The 23,835-nt window shown below is 46.2% G+C and overlaps 2 protein-coding genes across 2 annotated transcripts in view; one reads left to right on the forward strand and one right to left on the reverse strand.

The window, feature by feature from the left end:
- Positions 1-23,835, reverse strand: part of LOC105279350 (zinc finger protein rotund) — a 106,303-nt gene that overhangs the window by 67,324 nt on the left and 15,144 nt on the right. Inside the window, exons 3-4 of the mRNA XM_026971123.1 lie at positions 6,535-6,603; positions 6,400-6,451 (exon numbers count right to left, since the gene is read on the reverse strand). Of these exons, the coding sequence (XP_026826924.1) occupies positions 6,400-6,451; positions 6,535-6,603 (121 nt within the window). The remainder of the gene's footprint in view (positions 1-6,399; positions 6,452-6,534; positions 6,604-23,835) is intronic.
- LOC105279348 overlaps positions 4,654-23,835 on the forward strand; it is an 86,441-nt gene continuing 67,259 nt past the window's right edge. The window contains exon 1 of the mRNA XM_026971119.1: positions 4,654-5,890. Within this exon, the coding sequence (XP_026826920.1) occupies positions 5,873-5,890 (18 nt within the window). The 5' untranslated portion in view covers positions 4,654-5,872. The remainder of the gene's footprint in view (positions 5,891-23,835) is intronic.

Here is a 23,835-nt window from a genome sequence, read left to right on the forward strand (position 1 = left end):
TGAGGTCGATAGTAAATTATGCAAATAACTCCGCTTGGAAATGTCAGTGGTTGCGGACGACGGTCGATCCATCGACTTGCAACGGGGTCCGTCCGGGCCGCTCGTCCAACCGGGAACGAACCGCGAACACACGTAAGAGACACACGCGGAGAAAAGAGAGCGAGATAGCCGGGCGATTGTGGGGAAATGAAGGAAACGAGCGAGATCGCGCGCGCGAGAAGAAGCAAAGGAGACGCACAACTGGATGTGACTAATGTAAAGCAGAGTGACGATAGACGGACGGATGCAAATGGAGAACGCGCGATGAGTGCCGCACGCCGCAATCATCGCGGAAACACGTCCGCGTAAAAACGCGAAATTCGCGTCTTAAAGCTTAAGCGAGCGCATTACGCGCCGCCATAGTCGCGCTCGTTTCCGCGCTCGCTTATCGGCACATTCCGTTTATTGCTGAAAGTTTATCGCGGAATTTATTGCCGCGCGTTATTGCTAAATTACTGAAAACTCGTAAAAGCCGCGTTTTACGTAAATTATTAGCTTCCACTGAGTACGCGCTAATGATACTTTACGCTTGTGTGCGACGCGACGAATGTATGCCTGTGTGACGCACGCTTCAGCACGGCGATCGAGAATCGATCGATTCGATCGGGCTGCTCGGCCTCATCGATCAACTTGGACATGTGAATAGAATATTTAAAAAATTAATAACAATTTTAGCAGATCTTGAGAAAATTTCTAGAGATAATTTTCTTGCGCGAACAAGAAAAACAGGCCTGACGAATATCTATCGCGAGTGAGATCTTTTTGCATTGAGACAAACGCAGTCGCTCCGCAACCTGGTTAAGCGTATCCGGGATTACTGAATCTCTTGTTTGTGCAGCCGTGGTTGATTTCTGCTTCTTTGTGAGTCCCGCTCATATTAGCCGATAGATATCATCGGCAGCACGTAGAGCGGAACGATAATGACACGTTTGATTTACACACGTGCGTTTGATCCGACGTTGTATGCTACACGTATGTATGTATGTATACGCTTCAACCCTTTCGTTCGATCCGATGCTCAACGGGAAACGTATGTGCCACTTACAACTTGTCTTCGCCGATCCGCCGGGACCCCGATATTCCACTTCCGTCCCGCGAGTTGTACAAAAAAAATCGCCAAGGAAAAGATTTCATTCATTCACGAATGGATTAGCGTCTGCACTGCTGCAGATGACACGGAATTGCGTTCAGCCTGCTTCAGGTTGATTTTAATTCAGCTCGCATTCAAGCTTATATAATTATCATCGCAGAGGTCTACTTAACTTTAGAATTTACAATTTGCATATAATTAAAAATATATATTATTATCATATATTATTTCTTTCATCGCTCCATCTTACACGCAGTAAGCTCATAATTCTTCGTCGCTTACATCGCCGCGATCTCCGAAAATCTCCGCGATTCATTGTATCGTCGCATTTCACGGAGATTCCTCAACGGATAAGTAGTCAGGGTGCGGTTGAATATTAAATAATATTTCACGATTCATGACGGATGTGTCAGCGCGGACGTAGACTTGCGGTAATACATCACGCCGAAACGGCGCGGACGCGGCGCGGTGCGGCCGAATCGACGTGCATTTTCGTCGATGAGTCGTCGCGGCGCGTAGACGGCGACTATTATTTCGACTTAAAAGATCCGGAGACCGAGTGACGGCCAAAATAGATGTCGGATGCAGCTCTCCAGTAAGAGCAGCGAGGTCACGGCGACGCGCTTCGTAACCATAAGTCCGCTCGGCGAGCATTAAACTGCCATTGTGATACGTATACGTATCCGTATACGTCGAACCGGTCCGGGGAAACATGATTTTTAAAAGACCTCGCCGGAGCGGATCGGTCATGCGTCTGGACGCCGCGCCGTCGACATTGCGATAAATTATTTGCGAATAATTTCATCATACCTACGTTAAACCGGTCGAAATGAAAACGGCGCGAGTGCACGTTCTCTCATCAGGCACCATTCTTAAAACCCGTCCCATTATACGTCCGGAGGCGGCCGATTCTGAAATCCGATTTCTAATTGCTTGTTTGCGCGCGTCGCATGCTTTTCCGTGTCCACGATGGATACCGTCGGAGATACCGATTAGCGTTATCGTCTCCCTGACCGGCCCGATCCGGTCGTATCACCGCATCTCATTACGATAACAGTTAATTATATGGCAAACGGCGGATTTAACGTCGTCCGGGATTGCAACAATATGACGTTTATAGATCTCGTCGGTTTAACGAGCCGCGCGGATCTCGATCGCCTCCTACCGTACGGTTTCATTTACTCGATTCGAATCCGAAGCGAGTTATGAAATTCATAAACTTCTCGCGAGAGTGACGATATAGTTAGCAGCAGTCCGAGTGGATTCCGTTTCTGTAATTGGCTTTTAATTTACGCTCCATAAGCAAATCGAAGAATGTCCCTAATGTCCGCCTAAGACAATTTATAACCAGCCTGATGCCGGTTGTTGCTTCGAGCGAAAATCAACGTCCATATCGAGCAAAAGATACCAGAATGAATCGTTTCTCGTCATTCCTTCTCGTTTCTTGCGTTTCGTAGACACGATGACTTCATTGACGTCGGACAGATTATTTCAAACGGACGGGTAATAAAAAATGAATTACAAGTAGTATTATTGACGAGCGTAACGATATCGATTAGATACGAAAGGACGATTTCGATGGCGAAGGCTAAATGGGGGGCAAAATAACTTACGCACGTGGCGTTGATAACGATTCGCGCAACGATTAGGACGAGGCCGACGAGCGCCTACCGTGGATTGAATTTTAGAGACGCAGAAAGACAGGGAGAATTAATAGGATCTAAAATTTTTATTTTACAAAGAATAATTCAATTCTCCAGTTCGCGAAATCAATTTGGCGAACCGCATGTTACGTCGTTACATAGGCTGCTCCTATTACATAGACGTTTCGTGACGTAAAACGCCTCGGCTCACGCGTTTACTTAAATTTACAGCACCCTTTTTTCCGCCGTCGTAAAATTTATTTATTGCTACGTGCATATCGCCGAAGTAACGCCCGCCATTGACAGAAAATAAGTGTCATTAGTCGGTTCGTTTGTACGTATTAAATGAATCAATTTGGCATTATGAGCGCGTTATGTAATGCCCGATAGCATTACGATAATATTACGATCGCGCACGATCACGTTGGAATAAGATCGTTTCCGTGACGGCGGTCTTGTGAAGCAGTAGATCGACTCGTTTCTGATCGATGGAGCGCCACTATGCCGCGATATAAAATCGCGGAACGACGTCGTAAAGCGCGAACATGAAGGGAGACTTTACTCATGGTAAAACCTCCGGGAAAGCCGTCAAACCGACACGACGACGGCAGAATAAGGACGCAGAAGAAAAGCGAGAGTGGAAAAGCCGTAAAAACACCTGAAGCACCGATCGTGGAAACTAGACGATCGCCAGACGGCGACTACGACGTTCCCGGATTGACGTTGCTGCCGTTGGTTTTCGAAAAAACATATCCTGGAGTTGGCGGAAAGTAGACACGTAGCTTTTACTACTTGTCGTGTACGGAATTGATTTTAGCTGATTTCTAGCAAGGCATCACACATCGCCAAGTTTTGCGAGACATCGGCAATGAAGATTCGCCTATTGGGAGAATTATTAGGATCCAAATATATTTTATTACCCAAATTTTTTATGAAGAACCAAACCAGCTTTAACGTTCAATATTTTACAGAAATAAATCTGGAATATTTAATTTAGTTTTCGCCTTTTGAATTTTGGACGTAATGTAAAGATATATTCTGAACGATATCGGCCAAATTGCAAGACCATATCTGCGTCGACACCGCCTAACGTTTAACGTAGAACATTAGGACGAAGGGCTGTTGCGCGAAGTAAAAGTCGACTAGTCGCCGAAACGGAAGGACCCGTAGACCATTTTAATTGGCAGTATACTTTTTGCTCCCAACAAAAACATGAAATATGACAGCCAGACGAAATATGACCGCTTGTTCGAAATTCATGAATCTTTCCTCGTCTCTGTTCTCTTCCCTCCAATCAACCGGCAAAGGATCGTTGAGTGTTTTGCAGAAATGGAAAAGCGTGAATTTTCGATGCTATAACGCGAAACTCTTCACCGCGCCGAGGATTAGCAAGTTTCCAGAAAATATAATATTAATCAGTCATGGTATAGGAGCTACTTCCGGCAAGGGACCGCCGTACAAGCGGACGCGCTGGCCTTTCATGGCACCTCTAATTCGACTCATCAAAATGCAGCCTCGTTGGCCGAATAAATCATACGTTCGCGTTACGACACGAATCCATCTACGTGGCTGCCGTGGTAAACCGACGTATCGCGCGACAGATCTCCTGGAGGCTGCCGACGAGGAATTTCCAAATGAGCGACTCGCATTACTCGACGAGTGAATACGATAATGAGACGAGCGCGAAGAGGGCCTTGAGAGGCCCCGCCATCGTCCCACACGTCCACCACCTCCTCCGGTTCCTCGCGAGCCCCGAAATTCCGGCATCATGCGATCCGTGCATTAACGAATAGTCGTGGGTCCTTGCGCGATTACCAGACCGACCAGGGCTAATTTCAGGGCCCGTCTACGTCGGGCCCGATGGGCACGAAGCGCGAAAACCGTTCCGGGCGCCGATGAAAGAGAAAATTTCCTTTTCGGTGCACGCGATGCGATAATGATCGCGCGCGGATCCACGCGAGTGAGAACGCATTAAGGCGGTGAATTAGAATCAGAAATAGACTGGAGGATACACTTGGACGTTTATTATTGATGTAGATAGACGTCCATTGAAAACACGAAGAACAGTACAGGTGACATAAAAGTGACGTGAATCTTTCGCTATAAAAATTAATCATGCAGGATTAGTAATAGAAATTATTGCATAAGTAAAGTTCTAAATGCGTTAGCGATAAAAATAAACAGAAAAACGTTGATGATCAAGTCCGTCCGTCCATCGAAGCGATGTTTTCACGCCATCACGCCGGAGTGGCATAACAGGACTGATGACGCGTTCGATATTGTCGGAATAATATTTGTCGCGAAAGCAAACACGTCAAATCACAGAGGGCGATATCGAGGAAAATGTTGCAGGCGGTCGTGCAGGTTTTTTTTCCTTGCTGGCAGGTTTGCGTTTCTCCGCGGCATGAATCACCTCGCTGACAAGAGTCAGCCGATCCTGACGAGAATGGAAGGGTGGTGGGCTTATCTCGTAAATGGCCAATCTAGGCCGGTCGGCGCGCGTGCCATTGGCAGTGAAAAACACGTTAAAAGCGTGCCGCTCCTTTTACAAATGAAACCGCCGATTGCTTAATTCCTTTCCACTTATGAACGAGAAGACGGAAGCGAATTCCGATTGCAGATGCGCTCCCGCATTCGGGATTTTCCGGGAACGCATCTGCGCCACAAAAGGAGACGTCCGTTAGCAATTTCGCTAGTTTGCCTACCCGTGGAAGCTTCGCGCATGTAAACGAAGACAATTCTGAAATGCGAATCGCGTGAAAGCGGGAGCGCAACGTCGAGGAGAAGCTGAATTAGGAAACGTCGAGGGACGAAAAATACGATCCCAGGCGCGAGAGAAGAGCGCCAGCGACGATAAATTCATGTGCGTTCCTTTTTTTCTTGCTTGGTGCAGTGTCCCCACTCTTTTTCTGCGACTTTTTCTTTCGCTCCTAATCAGCGGTCTTACGTTACGCGTGCAGTCACAACCGGTTTCCGAGACCGGCGGTCAGGTCTTAGGAAGTGTTTGCATCTCTGACGCGAGGTCGTGACGCCAGCAGATAACCGAGACGTCCTCGGCGAGGTCTCGGTTCAGTCTCTTCGCATGATTTAACTGCCTACGATGGTCCCAATTTTCCAGGTAAACAAATTCCTCATCTCCGTCTCGATCTTTGATAATGGTACTCGAGAAATCTCATATATTAGTTATTTTTATTTGCACCGCAGAATACTTGATGATTTCTTGCGCCGTCAATCTTTTTTTTTTTCTTTACACTAGGCAATTCAACATGCAATTTCTTCGACAAAGAGCCTGCTGATCACTATGATTCTACCGTGACAAAGTCCGTCTAATTAAATGGAGAACAAGATTTCGTTATTTATGCGCCTGTCAAAAATTATTTACGACACGACGCGACGTGAGGGCTTCATTAAACTTTCTGCATTAAATCGTTATCACGTTGCCGGTTTTTCCTCTTTCTACAATAGATGTTAATATCACACTGTCCTACTTTTGTGTAAGTGATTACCTACATAGTTTAACCTCGATGGACCATGATCTAAATAATAAAGCGCAAACGTCAATCCGCGCTGCGTGGAAATAGACGGGCAGATATATTAAGTGTACACGCGTATATATCGTGGACTCACCTTTTTGCAGCTGACCGTGATCCGCGTTCATTTTCGCCTGTAACAGAAAGTGCTGCGCTTCACCAAGTAGAATTAGCACGACGGCGCATGTATATGAAATACGCTGCTAAAATATTTCGAAGTGGGTTGTCTCACCTCGTAACCCTGTTTCGCGCCCCGGCCGCCACCCCAATAGTCGCTCTCCTTGTCGTGGGGGGTGCATTGCTGCAACACAAAAGAGATTCGCCATTATTATACTATTACGCCTACGGTGAACACCTTCGTGCAAAGTAAATTCTAGTCGATCGGTTTAGAGGAGTGCAACATAAAAAGAAATCTCCATCTCGAGATGAAATAATCATAATTATGATATATACACATATGATATACGTATGTATAATTTTACGGAGAGAAAAATAGATAAAACAAAGTGCTACATATTATTCCTTTTCCATTAAACTTCTTTACTAGAAATTTAAATAAAAATCGACAAATAAATTTTCCAGACTGTCGCGCACAATTTATTCGTCATAAATTGTTCGACGTTAATTATTGTTCGGACACTCCCTCAGAGAACTTCCGTTCTTTCCGGATCAATCGTCCACGCCACCTTGCGATGGCTCAATGGCACGCATAGAACGACCACAAGAGCCATCGAAGGATGACCCCGTTTCCCTTCCCACGACCCTCTAAACCACATTCATCCCCCGACATGACCTTCCGCACCCCGACAGTGCTCGCGCCAGGTCGCGTACGCCTGCCCGAGAATTCGGAGCGGGCTAAACCTCGTAAACCAAAAGTTCGAACTACTTTCTTCCGAGTTTCTATCCGGTGGAAATGCCTCGTCGGACAAATAAGCAAGGATTTGGATATTTAATACGATATATATAGAATGGCCTTTGGTATCTCTTGAAAATATCTTAAATGACATATCTGTTTTTGTATAAATGGATAAATGGATAAATTTACTTAAAATAATCTCTTTCAAAATAGGAGATGCATTGTGACAGAATCAAGACGAATTTATTTGGCGCGTCGCATTAAAATCGCCCAAGTAGTCATAAAATGATCAGAAACCAAGAAAGATATAACAATCTCATGTATTCCCTTCGACGTCACCACAGAAACGATATATGTGTTTACATAAAATATAAATTTTAGATTATATAAAAATATTCCCCGAGATGAAAGCACTTCGAACTCGTATGTCGCGAAAGAAGCGTCTCTGTGCCCAGGAGATCGATAAATGAATGAGGAAACGTATTTAAAGCGTCGAGAATACCGCTGCGTAGGTATTTTCATCATTCGCTGACGTGTACGGTGGAGAGAGAGTATTTGATAGCGAGTCTTTCTGCTTAACGAGCAAGATCACTGAGTGCATCTCGCGTGACTCATCATGGAATTTGCGTACATAGTAATGTCCTTTCTATTTTATACGATATTTTTCATGATATAAATATATCTATTTATCTATCGTCAAAAAAATATCTACTATAAATATCTGATAACGTTCCGTGTTAACAAAAAGGTGTATCATTCGTAGCACGCAATGCTGGAAGGAGCACTCATGTCAAAAGATGCTTTTACGACCACTCACAGATACACACACACATAATATATATACTCAGAGGTCAAAGGGCTTCACAGGATGACGGTATGGACCGAACTGTGGCGAGAAAGGGGGACGGAGATTGTGCCCGTCTTGCAGAAGGGCCGGTAGTAGCCCTTCGCGCTACAGGTGGCTCGTCAAACGATCCGATTCTGTCGGAACCCCGTAAGCGCGCCGAATGGGGCAAAGATACGCGTTTCTGGATCGGACGACCAACGATCGCGGTCCTCGACGATCCTCGCGGATCCGTGATCTTCGCGTCTACGTGAGACCGTGACGTGAGATGGACGGTGGGCGAGGATACCATGGCGGGGACGCTTTTCTTCCCCTTCGTACGACGGAAGTCCCTGAGATGATTCGTGTCTATTTTAAAGACGGAAAAGCGGAGGGGTGATAAAGGAGGTAGGTAGAGGGTCGCGCACGTACGTTCAAGAGCGATCGACTTTGTTGGTGTTGGGTCGAACGGGGGGAGGATTTTTAAACCCGAGCGTGTGTTGCCAGATGGCATCGCCGCCAGTGACGATTCTAAAATCGGCATCTTCGTCGAATCAGGGTAGTGGGGTAATATCGGGTTTCTAACGAGCAAAATAAGACGGGAATCTTTAATGTTCGATGAGTTTACATCCCTTGTTACTGATCACAATCTAATAAGTATTCTAATGAATATTTGAACGAGCTCGCGAGCTAATAATTATTATCGGTATCGTTATATGTGTGTATGCATATTCTTCTCTTTCTCTCCTCGCAAGACAAAAGCCGAGGCACATTTCCAAAGCGTCACAATGCGAATACGCGAGGATAATATTATTAGTTGGAAGACAAAGTGACAGAGAGAAGCGAAGCGTCGTGTCGTGCAAAAATGTGGTTGTTTCTCCGAGCATCGGAGGATATCGAAAGCAGCGGATGCACGTGATCAATCCAAATTGAATCCCGGCGAGTCTGTGCGCGCGCGTGTACGAGCGCGCGGCGGTTAAAATTCAGCTGGATAATTTCCATTCCGGTATCAACGATATGTACCAAAGTGCCGTCCAGCAGCGAGCCAGCTCGTCGAGCCCTTACGTCCGGCGCCCTACGTGCTCGACAGAGAAGAACGTGCCGGAGGCAGCTCTGGATTGGTAATCCAACCTACCACGGTTCGCTCGAAGGGAAGATATAGAGAAAGGAGGAAAAAAAAATACATTTTAGCTCGCATCCAGGCACTGCAGCCAGTTTCACCCCCTCCCACCCTCGTCCGTTCTATACCACCCACCTACCGCTCTTCTCATGCACCCCCACGACTCTCCTTTTCCTCCCACATCCCAGCTCTCTTTTTACGCCCTTCTTTATCTCACCGTCTCTCCCTCTCGCGCTCGCCGTGAGGCGCGTACGCGCGCGCGCGCATATGTGTATATGCGTGTGTGTGTGTGCAGAGGTCTGTGCGCGCGCGCGTGCATGTACGTGAGTACGTGGCCGAGCCGATGGTCGAGAAGAGCGTCCCGATAGAAAAAGGACGCCGACGCGCGGCGTCGGTAGGTGGTCGGGTAGTCGTGAAAAAAAAAATCAAAAAGATAGAAGCCGGGGTGGTGCGCGGAGGCAGGGAAAAATGAAAGAGAGGAGGAGGAGGGCGGGGGCGAGAGGTGGACGAACGCGAGAGGAGGAAAAGGGCGGAGGATAGACGGACGCGAGTGAGAGGGAAGGAGATCGTGTGCGTATGTGAGACATGAGCGAGAGGGAGACGGAGCGGATGCTCGAGGCGGTATTCCCGATGGCGGGGGAGCGGCGCATGGGCAGCCGTTGGAGGGGGGAGAAAAAAGGTGTAAAAAATGTCGGAGCCGAGGAAACGGGAGGAAAAAATCGGGCCGTCTCTACGATGGCGGCGGGGGTATGTAGAGAGCGGCACGGGGGGAAAAGATAGAGCGCGGGGGGTTGGGAAGAGAGTCGTGGAAGAGAGGAGCTGGGTTGGAGGAGGTGGTGGCGAACGAGAGAAGGACGGCGGACACAGGCACGAGAGAGAGGAAAAATCGGGGGGACGGTGAAAGAAGCGGGAGAAAAATCGAGAGCGCGCGAAAGACGAAGAGATAACAAGGGAAAGGGGACGGGGGAGTAGGTAGCGAACGGGGGCGGGAGAGGCAAAACGAGTGAAGGCAGACGAAGACGGGAACAGCCGGGAAAGACGAGTGAAACGTCGAGCGGGGGAGAGAAGGAAGACGGGACGCGGCTGAGAGATGAAGAAGAGCGGGACAGACAGACAAAGCGGGGGTGGGTGGGCGGCCAGGAGGATGGGGGAGGACGGCGAACGGCGAAGGCGAGGAGGGTGGAAAAGCAGGACCGAAACGGAAAGGGGAAGAAAGAGAAAGAGAGCGGCCCACACCGTGCACATGCGTGACCGTCCGTCCGCGTACGAGGCGGCGGGTATTGATCAGCCAAAGAGCGCCACGACGCCGGGCGTCCTTTTGCGAGCCTTGCTTTTTTCGGCACGGCGCGCGGCGCGGAGCGACGGGCGAGGGTGCAAGGGTCGTGCGCCGTACGTCGGAGAAAGACGGCTAGAGAAGTCGATGGTTGAGGCGGCAGGAAGAGTAGGAGGAGGTGAAGGAGGACGAGGTGGAGGAGGAGGAAGAGGAGATGGAGAGAAGGTGGGATGCAAGGAGTGCCACGACCTAGCCCAACAGACTTGCCCGGTGTGACGTCACTCTTTTTCTTTGCTCGCGCGCACGACGGCGTCGCGACGCGTCGCGACGTCGCGCGCGACGACCGCGGCGAGAAGACTCGTAAAAAGTCTCGGGAAGGAGCGTTTTTATGTCGATGGAAGTCGGCACGACCGTCGTCCTTAAGGTAGCATTGAGTTACGCGTGGGAGTTGCGGCTTTCGACGCCGCGACGCATCCAGAGAACGCATCGCCACCGAGATGCACCGGTCTGATGGCACGGCATGGTTTGTTTACCAAGGCGGTTGGATGCTGCACGTGGTCATGAGACGCGTTCCAGCGCGAGAGCTACTTGGGGAATGACTAGTCTTCCGTCGTTCACCACTTGCAATCTGTCCAGCCGCTCGTGATACGACCACAAATGTATCTCTTCGCGCGATCGAGTTAATATTTATTGGCCATTCTATGACAGCAGTGGCAATCGGCAGTCGCAATTCACGCCTGTTATGCAGATAAGATAGCCTCGTTTATCATGTAATGCGTCGAATGCACATTATGGCACATTGTTACGTTCGCCGGGAGCCACGCGCTGTGTCCGTAGTCGCTCGCTACGGGCTTGGTAGACCAAATGGAAACGCTCACTATCGATCTAATACAACCTTTCGCTCCGGACAAGACGCGGTGGCCATCTAAATTATGCACAGTCCATTTATCGGTCAAACATCAGACGTTTAAGTGATTCTGGATACGTCTAAGTATTTCGACTCTAAATATAATGACGTCGCGAAGTCCGTGAAACGATGATTTATTTAATAGAATTACCTTCACGTCTTATATCTCAGCCTCCATCGAGAGACATTCGTTACGCGACATAGTTCGTCGGGGAAGAGATTAGAGACCAGAAGAACTCGACAATAGTAACGGCTGAAAGTACAAAGATTGCCTATGCAGGAATGCGCGACCTATAAAAAGTTGAACTCCAAGTTCTCGTAAGCAACGGTACTATGTACGACCGAGCACATTTGCCGTGTGCCATTCCTACGTGCGATTGTTACTCAAGTTGTTTTACCACGGTTTAACTCGCTCCGACGTTTAACGTGCCCCGATAAATACCACACGATGAACTGAGCTACATTTCGCGTTCATTTTATCGGTAACATGGAGTTGGCAGATGACTTACCGGTTTACGATTCCGGAAACACGAAAATATATAATATATCTTTTATGCTATTTAAATATATAGAAAAATGGTGCACAGGCTTTATCAAGATAATATAGTGCATAATTTCTGAAACGTGAAAATATATATCTTTTATGCTATTTATATTATTTATAAATACATAGAAAAATGGTGGACAGATTTCATCGAGATAACGTTTAATTACATAATTCAGCAGATAAGGGCAACATCACTGTAGCGCTAAATAAAAATCATTACATTAGTAGTATTGAAGAGATGCTTAATGATGGGGAGGCCTACATCAAAGTTAAGAGAAACCCAATTAACGGTTGCACCAGTGATATGAGGGATTTACTCTCCAGATGGAAGAATTTAGGTTACATTTCTGCAGCGACTTACAAAGAGATATATTGTTGTAATGGTGTCCTACCAAGAGCTTATGGGTTGCCAAAGATCCACAAAGAAAATGTACCTTTCAGAATAATTATTTCGTCCATAAACAGTCCTATGTATTCTTTAGCGACATTTCTACATAAACTGTTTTCTGACAATTTTCCTAAACCAAAAAGTCATATTGACAACAGTTTTCATTTAGTACAAAATTTAAATGGGACACGGGTAGAAAATAATTATACTTTGATATCGCTTGACGTTATCTCGTTATTCACGAACGTCCCTTTAGACTTAGTTATTGACAGTGTGGAAAAAAGGTGGCATTTTATTTCTGACAATTGTAATATTCCAAAAGTTGAAGTGATGAGAGCACTGAAATTATTTTTTAACTCTACTTTTTTCACTTTTAACAACATGATTTATAAGCAGAAATTTGGTACTCCCATGGGCTCTCCTTTATCACCAATTGTAGCGGATATTGTTTTAGAAGACTTGGAGGAGAAAGCGTTGGACAAGGTTGAGATTACCCCGGTTTTTTATAAAAGATATGTTGACGACATAGTTATGGCAGTTCCAGCAGACTCTGTAAAGTGGATTCTTGACATTTTTAACTCATTTCATCCTAGAATTCAATTTACGTTAGAAAATGGTGGTAAAAAGATTAATTTTCTTGACGTTACGATTATCAATAATGACAACAACTTGTTAGAATTTGACTGTTTTCATAAACCTACTTTATCCGGACGGTATCTCAGCTACTTGTCCCAACATCCGATTTCTCAGAAGAGGGGCATTGTACTTGGCATGGTGGACAGGTCATTTCTGCTGTCACATTCAAAATTCCACAGTAAAAATCTTAATTTTATTATAAACACATTGTGAAATAACGACTACCCTCTAGACTTTATTTTTAACACAATTAATAGTAGAATCAACAGTTTGTTAAATAATAAGACTAAAAAACAGACTAATTTGTCATTTCAAAATGACTGTAGTGAAGGGCGAAAGTGGTTCTCGATTCCATTCATACATGGAGTGTCGGAAAAATTTAACAACATTATGGGATATCCTAAAATAAAACCAGCGTTTTTCAGTTTGAATAAATTGGAAAGAATAATAAGACCTTTGAAAGACGTTCTCCCAGTTAATTTACGTACTGGTGTTGTCTATGAGTTGTCCTGCATGAACTGTAATGCTACTTATGTGGGACAAACGTCGAGACAGTTAAAAATTAGAATATCTGAACACAAAAATCATATCCGAAGGAATACTGATACTCATTCGGTTATCACAGAACATAGACTTGCTTTAAACCATGAATTTGACTGGGAGAATGTCAGGATATTAGACAACGAGAGGTTTTTAGCAAAAAGGTTAATTTCAGAAATGATCTACATAAAATTACAAGAAAATGGACTTAATTTACAGATTGACACTGAAACGTTACACAATGTTTATATCTCCTTTTTGCCAAAATTGCCTTATTGACACACAATGTTTATATTTACTCTACCGAAATTTTGTATTCGCGCTGCACAATGTTTACCGAATTTGCCTCATTGACAATGCTATGTATTTGCGCTGTTACTTGGTTTCGATGAGCTGTGTATTATCTCAATTTCAAGGTTAATTTGTTTTTGACTGTGATATGTTTTGAACGTTCCGAGTTTTATAGCGAAGTTTCATTGTTCTGCTGGTAGCTGGTTTCATACGACGTGTCCGATCCTAATGGTTCAATTAATGTATATTTTTAAACCGTTTCGGAACTATTATAGTGACATTTGTGTTTGGTTTCTCATGTTTCTTCATGATTGTGGTGAGTGTTTGTGGTTTCAGTATGCTATATTATTAATGAATATTATTATTTTTATTTATTGACTTACAGGAGGTTGGCATCTTCACAATCACGTTTACTTTATCATACTGGAATTTCTGAAGTTTTTTCATCATATTTTTTATCGGTTTTACCACATCATTTGAACTTGAAGGGATATGAGGTGTTTGGAGGAGAATTGTCAGTAATTTTATCTTTATGTATCGCTGAAGATGGCCAGAAGCGAGGCCGAAACGTTCGAGTGACCTTTGTTTGTTCATTAAATTTTATATATGAGTTAATGCCTTGTTCATTAGTTGCATTTAATAATTGGTTAGTTATAAATGACTAACTAACACGTATCATTAACTGCGTTTTCGCTCTTATTGCCGATTTGGTTCTTTAAATTTTGAAATTATTAAGGAGCGTTGATTTCTTTATTTTACATAATTCATTTGAATGCGAGATTCGCAAAGCCAACGGCAGATGATCAGCGTTTGATATATCGATGATGGATCAGTCGATCGTGTCGAAGTCGGTGGCTTCGAACAGCGGTGATCCAGGGACCTGTCACCTACACAGAGTTCGATGACAGGAACGTGTTAGGGAAGGAGGGCTCACGACCCGTGAGTCCCAGAGGACGCGAGATACCGAGAATCCGGCGAGAGATGCACCGTGCTGGGGGTGAAGGAACGAACGGCCGTCGTTCCGCGGTAACCCAACCAGAAGCTCGGATTTCCACTCTGATAGAGCGGCACTGGAGATCGTCTCGTCGATGAACGGTCGACGGTTACTCCGGTCCGATAGGACGCTGACAGCTGGTAAAACTCGGCCGTTCAAGGGTTACGCGGCGTGGTACACGTGGCACACGTGGCCCTGACGGAGGGGGTAAGAGGGGAGGAGAGAGAGAGAGAGAAGAGCATTGAGCGGCTATCTGGTGTGTCAATAGCAGCGATCCTCGAAATTACGAAACACGAGCGAACGAAAAAGGGCGACCGACGTGCCAGTTTCGCGTCTCAATGAAAGCGAATATTCAACCGCGATGAGGACTCGAAAGTGATATATAGCAGGCTCAAGTAAATTGAAAATCGATATCGCGAGGAAAAAATTAGAGCCGACGAGGCGCGAGGCGTAACGTTTGTCTGAAAGAAAAATTACAGAAATTGCGAGCGCGTCATCGCGTAATTTGTGCACCCGAAAAGGGGGATGAGCGAACGATTTTTAGCCGAAAACGTCCGTAATAAGATTTTAACGGTCTCCTGCACCGGTTTGTGTATATATAGATGCCCTAAAAAGTCCAGTAGAATAGAAATGTATCCTCTAATAAATGTGAAGAACCAGGTCCGTTTAAGCGAGAATTTAATAGATGGCTTAATTAGCCGATTATTCAATATCAGAAATTGGGACATTGGCGTTTTACGAGACTGAATAGGCAAGCTCGGCGATTTCGTGTGGATGATAAGTACGAGGGAGAATATAACAGGGATTTAATTTTCTCCCATTTAATTATCTAGTTATTCAACGACCTAATTATTTGATCATCTCTGGCGAAAATTAACAAGAGTTACAGCCCTAAATACTGCAAGTACTCAGTAGCATAGTTTCCAGGAAGAAATCTTGTATCGTTGTGCGAGAGTAATTTACGCGTCTCTCTCCAGGCAATTGTAAAGATGTCGCGTGTACACACGCAAGTCGCGGGAAGCGAGGAAATTCCGTTATTAAAGAATTTTCCCAGCCGCGCTGGAAATATTCTTCGTCTGAGTTAGACGAAGTGTCTTCCTCCGACTTATCTCCGGTTAAAGACCCTCCGACGCCACCATTCATTTAGGAATATGTAAGACACACGTGTCTTCCCACAGAGTGTCAGTGGGACCATATCGCTTTCGTAGCTTTTTTTGTCCTTCAGACCCGGGAGGAGTGCAGGGGTGGCCAACGAGGCACATGTGGTCCATGACTCTTGTTTTCCCCTCCCTCGTCCCTGGTTCCCTCGGCTGCCCCAGGACATGTGAGCGCTGAGTGAGATGGTCGGTGGAGGCGTGGGAGGAGGGAGGAAGGGACACCCGGAGTGATAAAATTCAACAGTTGGCCCCAGATTGGTGGTGTTTCTCGCTCTTCTCACTCTTCACGCGTTGCCCTTCTCCTCGGCGGTGCGGCAAAAGCCGCCGAAACGCGTTGATCCTGATAACCGACCGATTTGGAATTTTCGTGGTTCTTGTCGCCGGCCGCTCTTCTCGACCTCTCTCCAAGTCGGTGGAAATCAAATCGCCAATCGCTTTTCGAATGACCCTCTTTCTGAAGCGTCAGAACGAAACCAAAGCGAGATCGAGTCATCGTCGTCGTCAAGAGACGTATCTGTGAATCTTGATAATCGTAGTAACAGCAATCGAATTGCTCGTTGTCATCCACGTTTTACGTCCCAAAAATTCGATGCTTCTATCACGACCGTCTGCAGAGGCACTCGTCAGAATACCGTAAAGATTAACCCGGGGTCGAACGGCGCTTAAATCGACTGAAAGATACGATACGACATGCTTGGCACCCTTAGAGCCGATAAAAGTTAAGAATGAGCCAGGATGCCTCAAGACGGACGAGGCCACTCGCGATATCATCGTTGGCTGATAAGATCGCTGACCTAAATGGCATGCGGGGACGCGGGCAGCAAACAGGGGGAGGGAGGGGGGCGGAACGGGGCAACGTGGAGGATAGATCTGACCCAGACGAGTTTTTCCGCCGGTTTCCCGGGGGTTTCCTATTTTTCCCGGTCGTAACGTCGAGCGGCGGCGGGTCGGGTCTGCAGACAATTCGCAGTAAAATTTTTACAGCCACCCCCGCCGATTCCGCCGCGACAGGGGTTGCGTGGAGCCGATGGGGGTGCTGGGTGGGCCAGGCGGGAGAATGGGGAAAGTAGCCGAGCTCCAGACGCGCGGAATGGCCGCGGCCTGGTCGCGGAAACCCATAAACCTATACGTCTGCCTGTCTACCTACGACCTCCAATCTCCTACACCTCCGCACCTGCACCTCTCCAACCCCCGCACCAATCTCCGATCTCTCTCTTGCTCTTATATCCCCCGTTTCAGCTAGTGCCGCCAAATACTGCCGGAACGGGAAATATATCTCTCGCTTCGACGTTTATCCGTCATTTGCCGTTACCTTTATCTCCGTCTTATTACCCGGCCCCCGCGTCTTTCTCGCACGATATTTCATCGCTCAAAACAATTACGTGCTTAATGAAACAGCCGAGATTCAAATGTAAATCCGGTAAATTTTTTAGGAAGCGTCCAGAATGCACTACGAATTGTATTCTTCTAATCTAATAACAATCTGTAGCGTACTAAAAGTTCACCAATTTTACAAACATCGCGTTCATTACAAGCAAACAGGAATAATATTTGTTTCCTTGTGTACCCGGCAAAGCTTCATGCTCCATGAACGACTTTAAACTCGTGATCCTCAACTCTACCGGTTTACTTTTTCCCATAGTGCTCATTACTGTGTTCCTCTTTCTGGCCTGGCATAAACCGAGAGGGCAACACGTGGTGACCGGCTTCGCCCCGGAACGTTCTGCGCGCGTGTGTGTGAGCATTGTGTTGAAATTTACATGCTCGTTCGTTTTACATATACATAGGCATGTACAAGAAAAATAGACTTACGTTACAGATGCGCCACTACGCTATCGTAACGTTAATTATCATTAATGCAGTCATGTCATTAATGCTCTCTCATTCGTTCGGAAGATGTCAGGGTAATCTTCCCATTCTGTTCGCGGAATGGAAAACACATTATTCTGAGCGCGAAACTTTATTGATTGTGATAAAAAATTAATGTGAAGCCTAAACAAGCGGTAAAAAGATACTTGCGTAAGCGAATGACAACGCGAAAACTCGTAGACACGTGTGTTCAATTTCGCAAAGAGAAAGAAGCAAAAGCAAACTCAAAAGGTATTCTTATCGGAACAAATGTCATTAAACGAAAAAGAGGAAATTGTAACGGTACGTTTCGTACATTTATTAACACTAAATATTTAAAGTTTGAGTTATTTCGTAGATCGCATCAGGCGAAAATTGCAAATCGAGTGGAGCGGGAGTATCCGATTAATCCCTAACTGGAAATCATTCTACGCGGTTCCTCACAAGCCCGGGACCGAAAGAAATTCTCGCGCTGGCCGAGAAAAGCTTCTGCCACGATCGTAGTCGTGTAGAAAGCTCGTTTTAGAGATGTGGAAGGGCTGGTGAGCGTGCGAGGAGAATTATTTGAAAGAACCTCGCGGCAATTCTCCTTTTTTCAGCACTAACCATCGAGTCGTATTCCAAGGACCAGAAGGGAGAGCGGGAGGGCAATGGAAACTCTTCCGGATGTAGCACGAACTCGCACATGGGTGCGCGCGCGCGAGAAAGGAGTGCAGGCCGCACGTTGCACTTTTCCGCGCTGTAAAAACGCGGAGGGCGAAACTCGCCGACGGATATTTCCTTGCTGGGGGAATCGTTTCGGCACGATGGGGCGATGGATCGATGCGTTTTCCGCGAGCGGCTCGCGCGGCGAAAAATCGCTCTTTCACCACGGCGTTGCTGGAAAAACTTACGCTCGGCCGCAAATCGCGATCCATCGTTCACGATTCGCGTTGTCGGTCGCGAATCGTGATTTTAACGACTTCGCCGTTTCGTATAATTTCACACGATTTTTGTAATCGCGCGATAATTTCATGCAATATTGAATCGCGGTAGAAATTATATATTCGCGGATGTTCCACGGGTGAATTATTAACTTGGAACGAGTTTACACGAAAACACAGCCGCCGAGAGTTTCATCAGAGATTTTTTCCCGCGTTTGTCAAGGAAAGTTGCTGCCACCTGCGCTAACAACGTAATTTCCGTTTACAGAAAATCAGGAAAAAAAATTTGCAATTAACGCTGAAAGGTCCCGGGATACTTGAACACTCTCGGAAATTTTCTACCAGCCGTGGCGGCACTCGACGGTTTTCAAAAGGGCCACGTGACTCCCTTTAGGTCCGACTTTTCGTTTGACCGAGTTTTCCGGCTTGCATAAACTCAAGGGCGAACGTTCGCGGATGTTGGCGTTGCGTTGCGTACACCCTTTAAGCGTTATTTCGAAAACTTGACTCCAAAAAAACGGCCATTCACGTAAAACGCCCGATACTTTAAAAGGGCAATTAAAACCGAAAAAATACGATCGTATGTATTATAATTCGATATTAGAAAATTTAAATTTGTAATTGTAACATTGAATCTGCGTGATCTATAGCAATTTGTACTCAATCGAATTTCGTCACGTAAAAAACGTCAATATTGAACGAAATGAGCTATACATATTTATCGCTGATAGAATTCATCGGTAAAAATATGTCCCGTGGAATTTATTGCGGTAACCAAAATAACCGGGTTTCGTTGCGATGACGATAAAAAATGCATTCGTGAGAGAATTCCGAGGTAGAATGAAATTCCACTTCTAGGCGAAATATAGTCGATCGCTTTTCGACCGATCGTTCTTGACTACCGCCGCGGGAGGAGCCTGATAGCGCCTTGAATGAAAATACGTTGAGAAACGAGTCGCGTAGGTGAAGACGCGTCGAAATGAAATTCCTGAAGGGTCGATCTCTCTCTACGGCCACCCCTATTCACGGTAACCCTTTGCCCCAGTTTCGTCATCTATTCACGCGGATTAAAGTCGCGAAAGGGGACGGAAAAGGGTAATGGATGAAACACGAGTTGCAGCACCGGAGACACAAGAGAAAACTAAATTTCGTTTCTCGTTCTGGTATAAAATTTTTGAAAACATACTTTTGAAAATTTTGAAAGTGAGAAAACACTTCTAATACATATGCATTAATATTTGAAAAATTATTTAACAGCGTTATTTAACAGCGTTTATTTCTTCACGAGAATTTAATAAATAATAGCACATTGAGTTATATTTTCAAAACATTTCACACAGCGAATGCCAATGCATATCTCGGGTTTAAAGGCGATAGAAATTCTCTTTGATAAAGATGCATTGCCGCGTCTGAAGCGAGATATATGGAGGGGTGGAAGGAGTCAATCGACATTACGACCCTCCATTGGCGCAGTAGGGCAAAGCAACCCTTCGTTTCTCGAAGTCAATGGTGCGTAGCTTACGAAATCTTTGCGGCTTCATTGAGAAACATTCTCAATGGGCCAAGAATCATTTAGCGGATTGAGCTAATCGAGACCGATCGAACTATCGAAATTTCATTGGGGAAAAAATAGAACCTGTTGAAATATGCAATCCTGCACAAGAGCGACACTTTTATTTCAGTCTCATTACGTTTCACCGATAATTACTGTCAATAGAAAAGAAAATTGCACGCTCGTGATTGCGAAAATTTTAGCCTTCCGACGAATCGATCAGGCGAACCTGTCCTGTCGCGAAAGGTTGTTTTAGACACGGCACGCTGAAAGCAAAGGGTCGAACACCCCTGTATAAGGTTAGAAGTCTCTTTTACGGGAGCCGACGTACAACCCTTTGGCCTACTTCTCAAGGTCCATGGTACATGAGTTAAGGGACGCCGGCTGGTGTCTCTCGAGCTTTACGGAGCGAGAGCGAGGCGAGAGCACGAGGGAGTGAAGACAGAAGAGAAAGAAAGATAGAGAAAGGTGGAGAGGAAAACAGAGATGAAGAGAGAGAGAGAGAGAGAGAAAGGGAGACTCGGAAGGAGCTGAAGGAGGTAAAGGAGGCAAAAGCGGGGCGGACCGGTCGGGGGTGAGTAGGTCAAACTTTACGGTCTCGGCGTCTAGACGTCGTTGCGCCCCATGCGCGGCAGTAAAACCGTTTTAAGGGGCTGTTTTACCAGCGCACTCAGCGCGCGACCTGCTCGATGGGGGAGGAATAGCGGAGACGCTAAACCCTCCGCCGCCCGCCCTTCCTAACCCCGCGCCACGAGTTGCCTTTATCCGTCTACGCGCCTCCGCCCGTCTCCCTCCCGTCCTCCTCCTCCCGTCGCCCGATGGTCGGTGCATTCTCCCTGCATCCAGACGGGGGGTGGATGTGTGCAGCCACCGAAGGGTAACGGAGAGGAAGTAAAATTGCGACGAGCGCGCGCGAGGGATCCGTCCATGGAAATCACGCTCTCGCGTTATACGGACGAACAGGATGGAGCGAGGAAGTGGGAAAGGATGCAGGCGAGAGAAAGAGTTGACTCTCTGAAATTTCTTTCCTTAATGTTACAACAACGAGGCGACATCTCGGCGAATAACCGTCCAGAAAATGTTCGAGAGTCAGACGTCAAATTTCCTGATGATGATGATGATGATGAAACCTGTTCATCATCGAGCGAATTACTCAAAACGCGATGCGACTCACCCGAGACGATGTTCCTGATCATTGCAGATATGTCTCAAAAAAGATTCGAGTACGCATAGCGATATCTCGGAACGCGTAACTTAAATACACGAAGCGAAAGCTCGAGCCAGCTGTTGTGAAAAATGCGCGCAAGTATACCGATATCTGTTTGGCGGAGCTAGGACAAGCGCGCCCGCGCGAGGACGTCTCGAGAGGATCTTTCCTGTCCGGGAGGAAGCACTTGGCACTAGGCGACGTGGCGTTGCGTCGTCGTCGCGTCTTATTCTCTTGACGAGACGGAGAGGAGCGAGCAAGCGCGCGTAACAAAAACGACGTCGCGGGCGAGAGAGGAGGTGGGATGCAGAGTGAACAGAGGAGCACAAACGGGCGTTTGTCTCGTGAAATTCTCACGCGGAGAGAGGCGGCGCGGGCACCCTTGAGCAGGCCCTCTCCAGGAGGACGGTTGCCCGACGCGAATGAGATCGAGACCTTCTAATGGCCGCGATGACGTCCTCGCGATACTCTACTCCACTCTCGACGGCTGCGACACAAGTGGCTACTCGATCCGGCGTCGAGGGTGTCCTCGAAACGCTAAATATTTCTCGTGGCGAGATTCCGAATCGGCGCGTTTGACGATAAGCCGCGCTGGACGGCGGGGTGGCGACACGAACGATAAATTTATCAGCAGGCCAGTTTCCGGAGACAAGTAACATGCCCATAAAGATCTTGTGATTTCGTCTTAATAGTAGAACATGCGTCTCGTAAACGCAGATACGTGATACGGATCAGAAAAACGAGAACGCAGCGGGAACAACGTTGTCTCTGCTTTGGCTGTGCGCTTCAAGATTTCAGTTTCCGATGCGAAATGAATTTCGATGTAAAATCTTGAATTTTTCGCTCGTCCGAGAACGGTGTATATAATGCGAATATCTCCTTTTTCGGGGTAGAATTCATTTAACGATCCCCATGGTCTTCCGTAACGCTATACAAATTTCATACGTATCTGCAGTATCGGTGCAACGAGCGCCGTTATTATTTACGGAATTTTTTACTTATTCTCCCCGCCGCACAGCGAACGTGCCGCGTTACGCGAAATTAATTGTAGGCCGAATGATATGCGCTCATCAAAGCGCATCACACGAGTGTACGTACATCCGCGTAGTCGGCCTAACGAGAGATTATTTTTGGCGGTACGAAAAGGCCCTTTGCTTGATTTCTCGATGTGAAAATGGACAGAGAAATAGAGGAAGAGAGAGACTAAATCAGAAGATGGTGCGTCGATCGATTCGCACTTTTTATTTTCATGCAATGGCAAAAGGCGACCGCCAATCTTGCTTACGGCAAGCCCGTAGGCAGGTGCCGGCTCGGACGAGGAGAGGAGAAGAGAGAAGAGGGCAGGACACCTGCTGCCGGAAGTGGCCGGCCTGAAATGATAGGCGCGAATTCGCGATTCGTGTACGGCCTACGGATTTGTCGAGCTCATAATCGAACTGTCGTCCCGATACCAAGCACGGATACTTTAACGTGCTATTGGATTTATGGTGGTGGTAGCCAGGAACATGTCAGTTAAATCTCCGATTCGTATGAAATCTCATTAGCTTGATACGATAACGCGATCGCCAAGTGGCCCGTTCTCCTCGCTCGAAATCTGAATTAACTCTTCCCCCTCTTTCCTCATATCGGAACATTAATATATTTTATTAAAGACATTTGTGCGATTTTAACTGCTACTCAGCGTCACGTATTCGTCCGAAACTGTTTTAAATATGATTTATGTAAACTGATTATCGAACATTGATAACGACGAATCTGTTTTCCTTCCCGATGAACTGATATGGCTGTCGATCGTACAACTTTGGCATTAATAATATTACATCTAAATTATTATACATATATATATATATATATATATATATATAAAATTATATAGTTATGTGTTATACTATTATTTTAGAGAAAGATCACTAGGAAAGATGGCAAAGAGATGCTGGGAAGGAACGCATTTCATCCTCTCTCTTCACGCTTTTAGTATAACATATTCACATACGTGATATTATCTCGCTGATAGCGCGCTCGTTTGAGCATTACGTTTAAACGTAATACGTTGCATTCAGAACATCGGTAGTTCGACTATCAAACGGCTCATCGATCTTGATCAATCTAGGCATGAAAAAGATGCCTTCGCAAATCGTCACCCGATTTTCACGGAGGAGAACGATCCTCGCCTCGTTACCCGCGCTGATTGATCGATGATGATCGGATCTGTATTAGAGGCAGCCGAGAGGTGTCACGGAAGGATTACGTCGTTACGGGTCAGGTAGTCATCGGGGTAGTTCTCGGCCGACATCGTCGAGCCAACTTTGGAACTTTTTATCTGTGCCACTAGGCCAATTGTTCCGCGGTATTAAAAATTGAATTACAACAATTGGAGCTCAACACCAAAACGAGACGACATTAAGAATATCTGCGCAAGTTTCTATAATTGGTCTGTACCAGTTCGCGATCTGCGTTTATTAGCGCCGCTT

This window comes from Ooceraea biroi, chromosome 1 (assembly GCF_003672135.1).
Source record: "Ooceraea biroi isolate clonal line C1 chromosome 1, Obir_v5.4, whole genome shotgun sequence".
Taxonomy (NCBI): domain Eukaryota; kingdom Metazoa; phylum Arthropoda; class Insecta; order Hymenoptera; family Formicidae; genus Ooceraea; species Ooceraea biroi.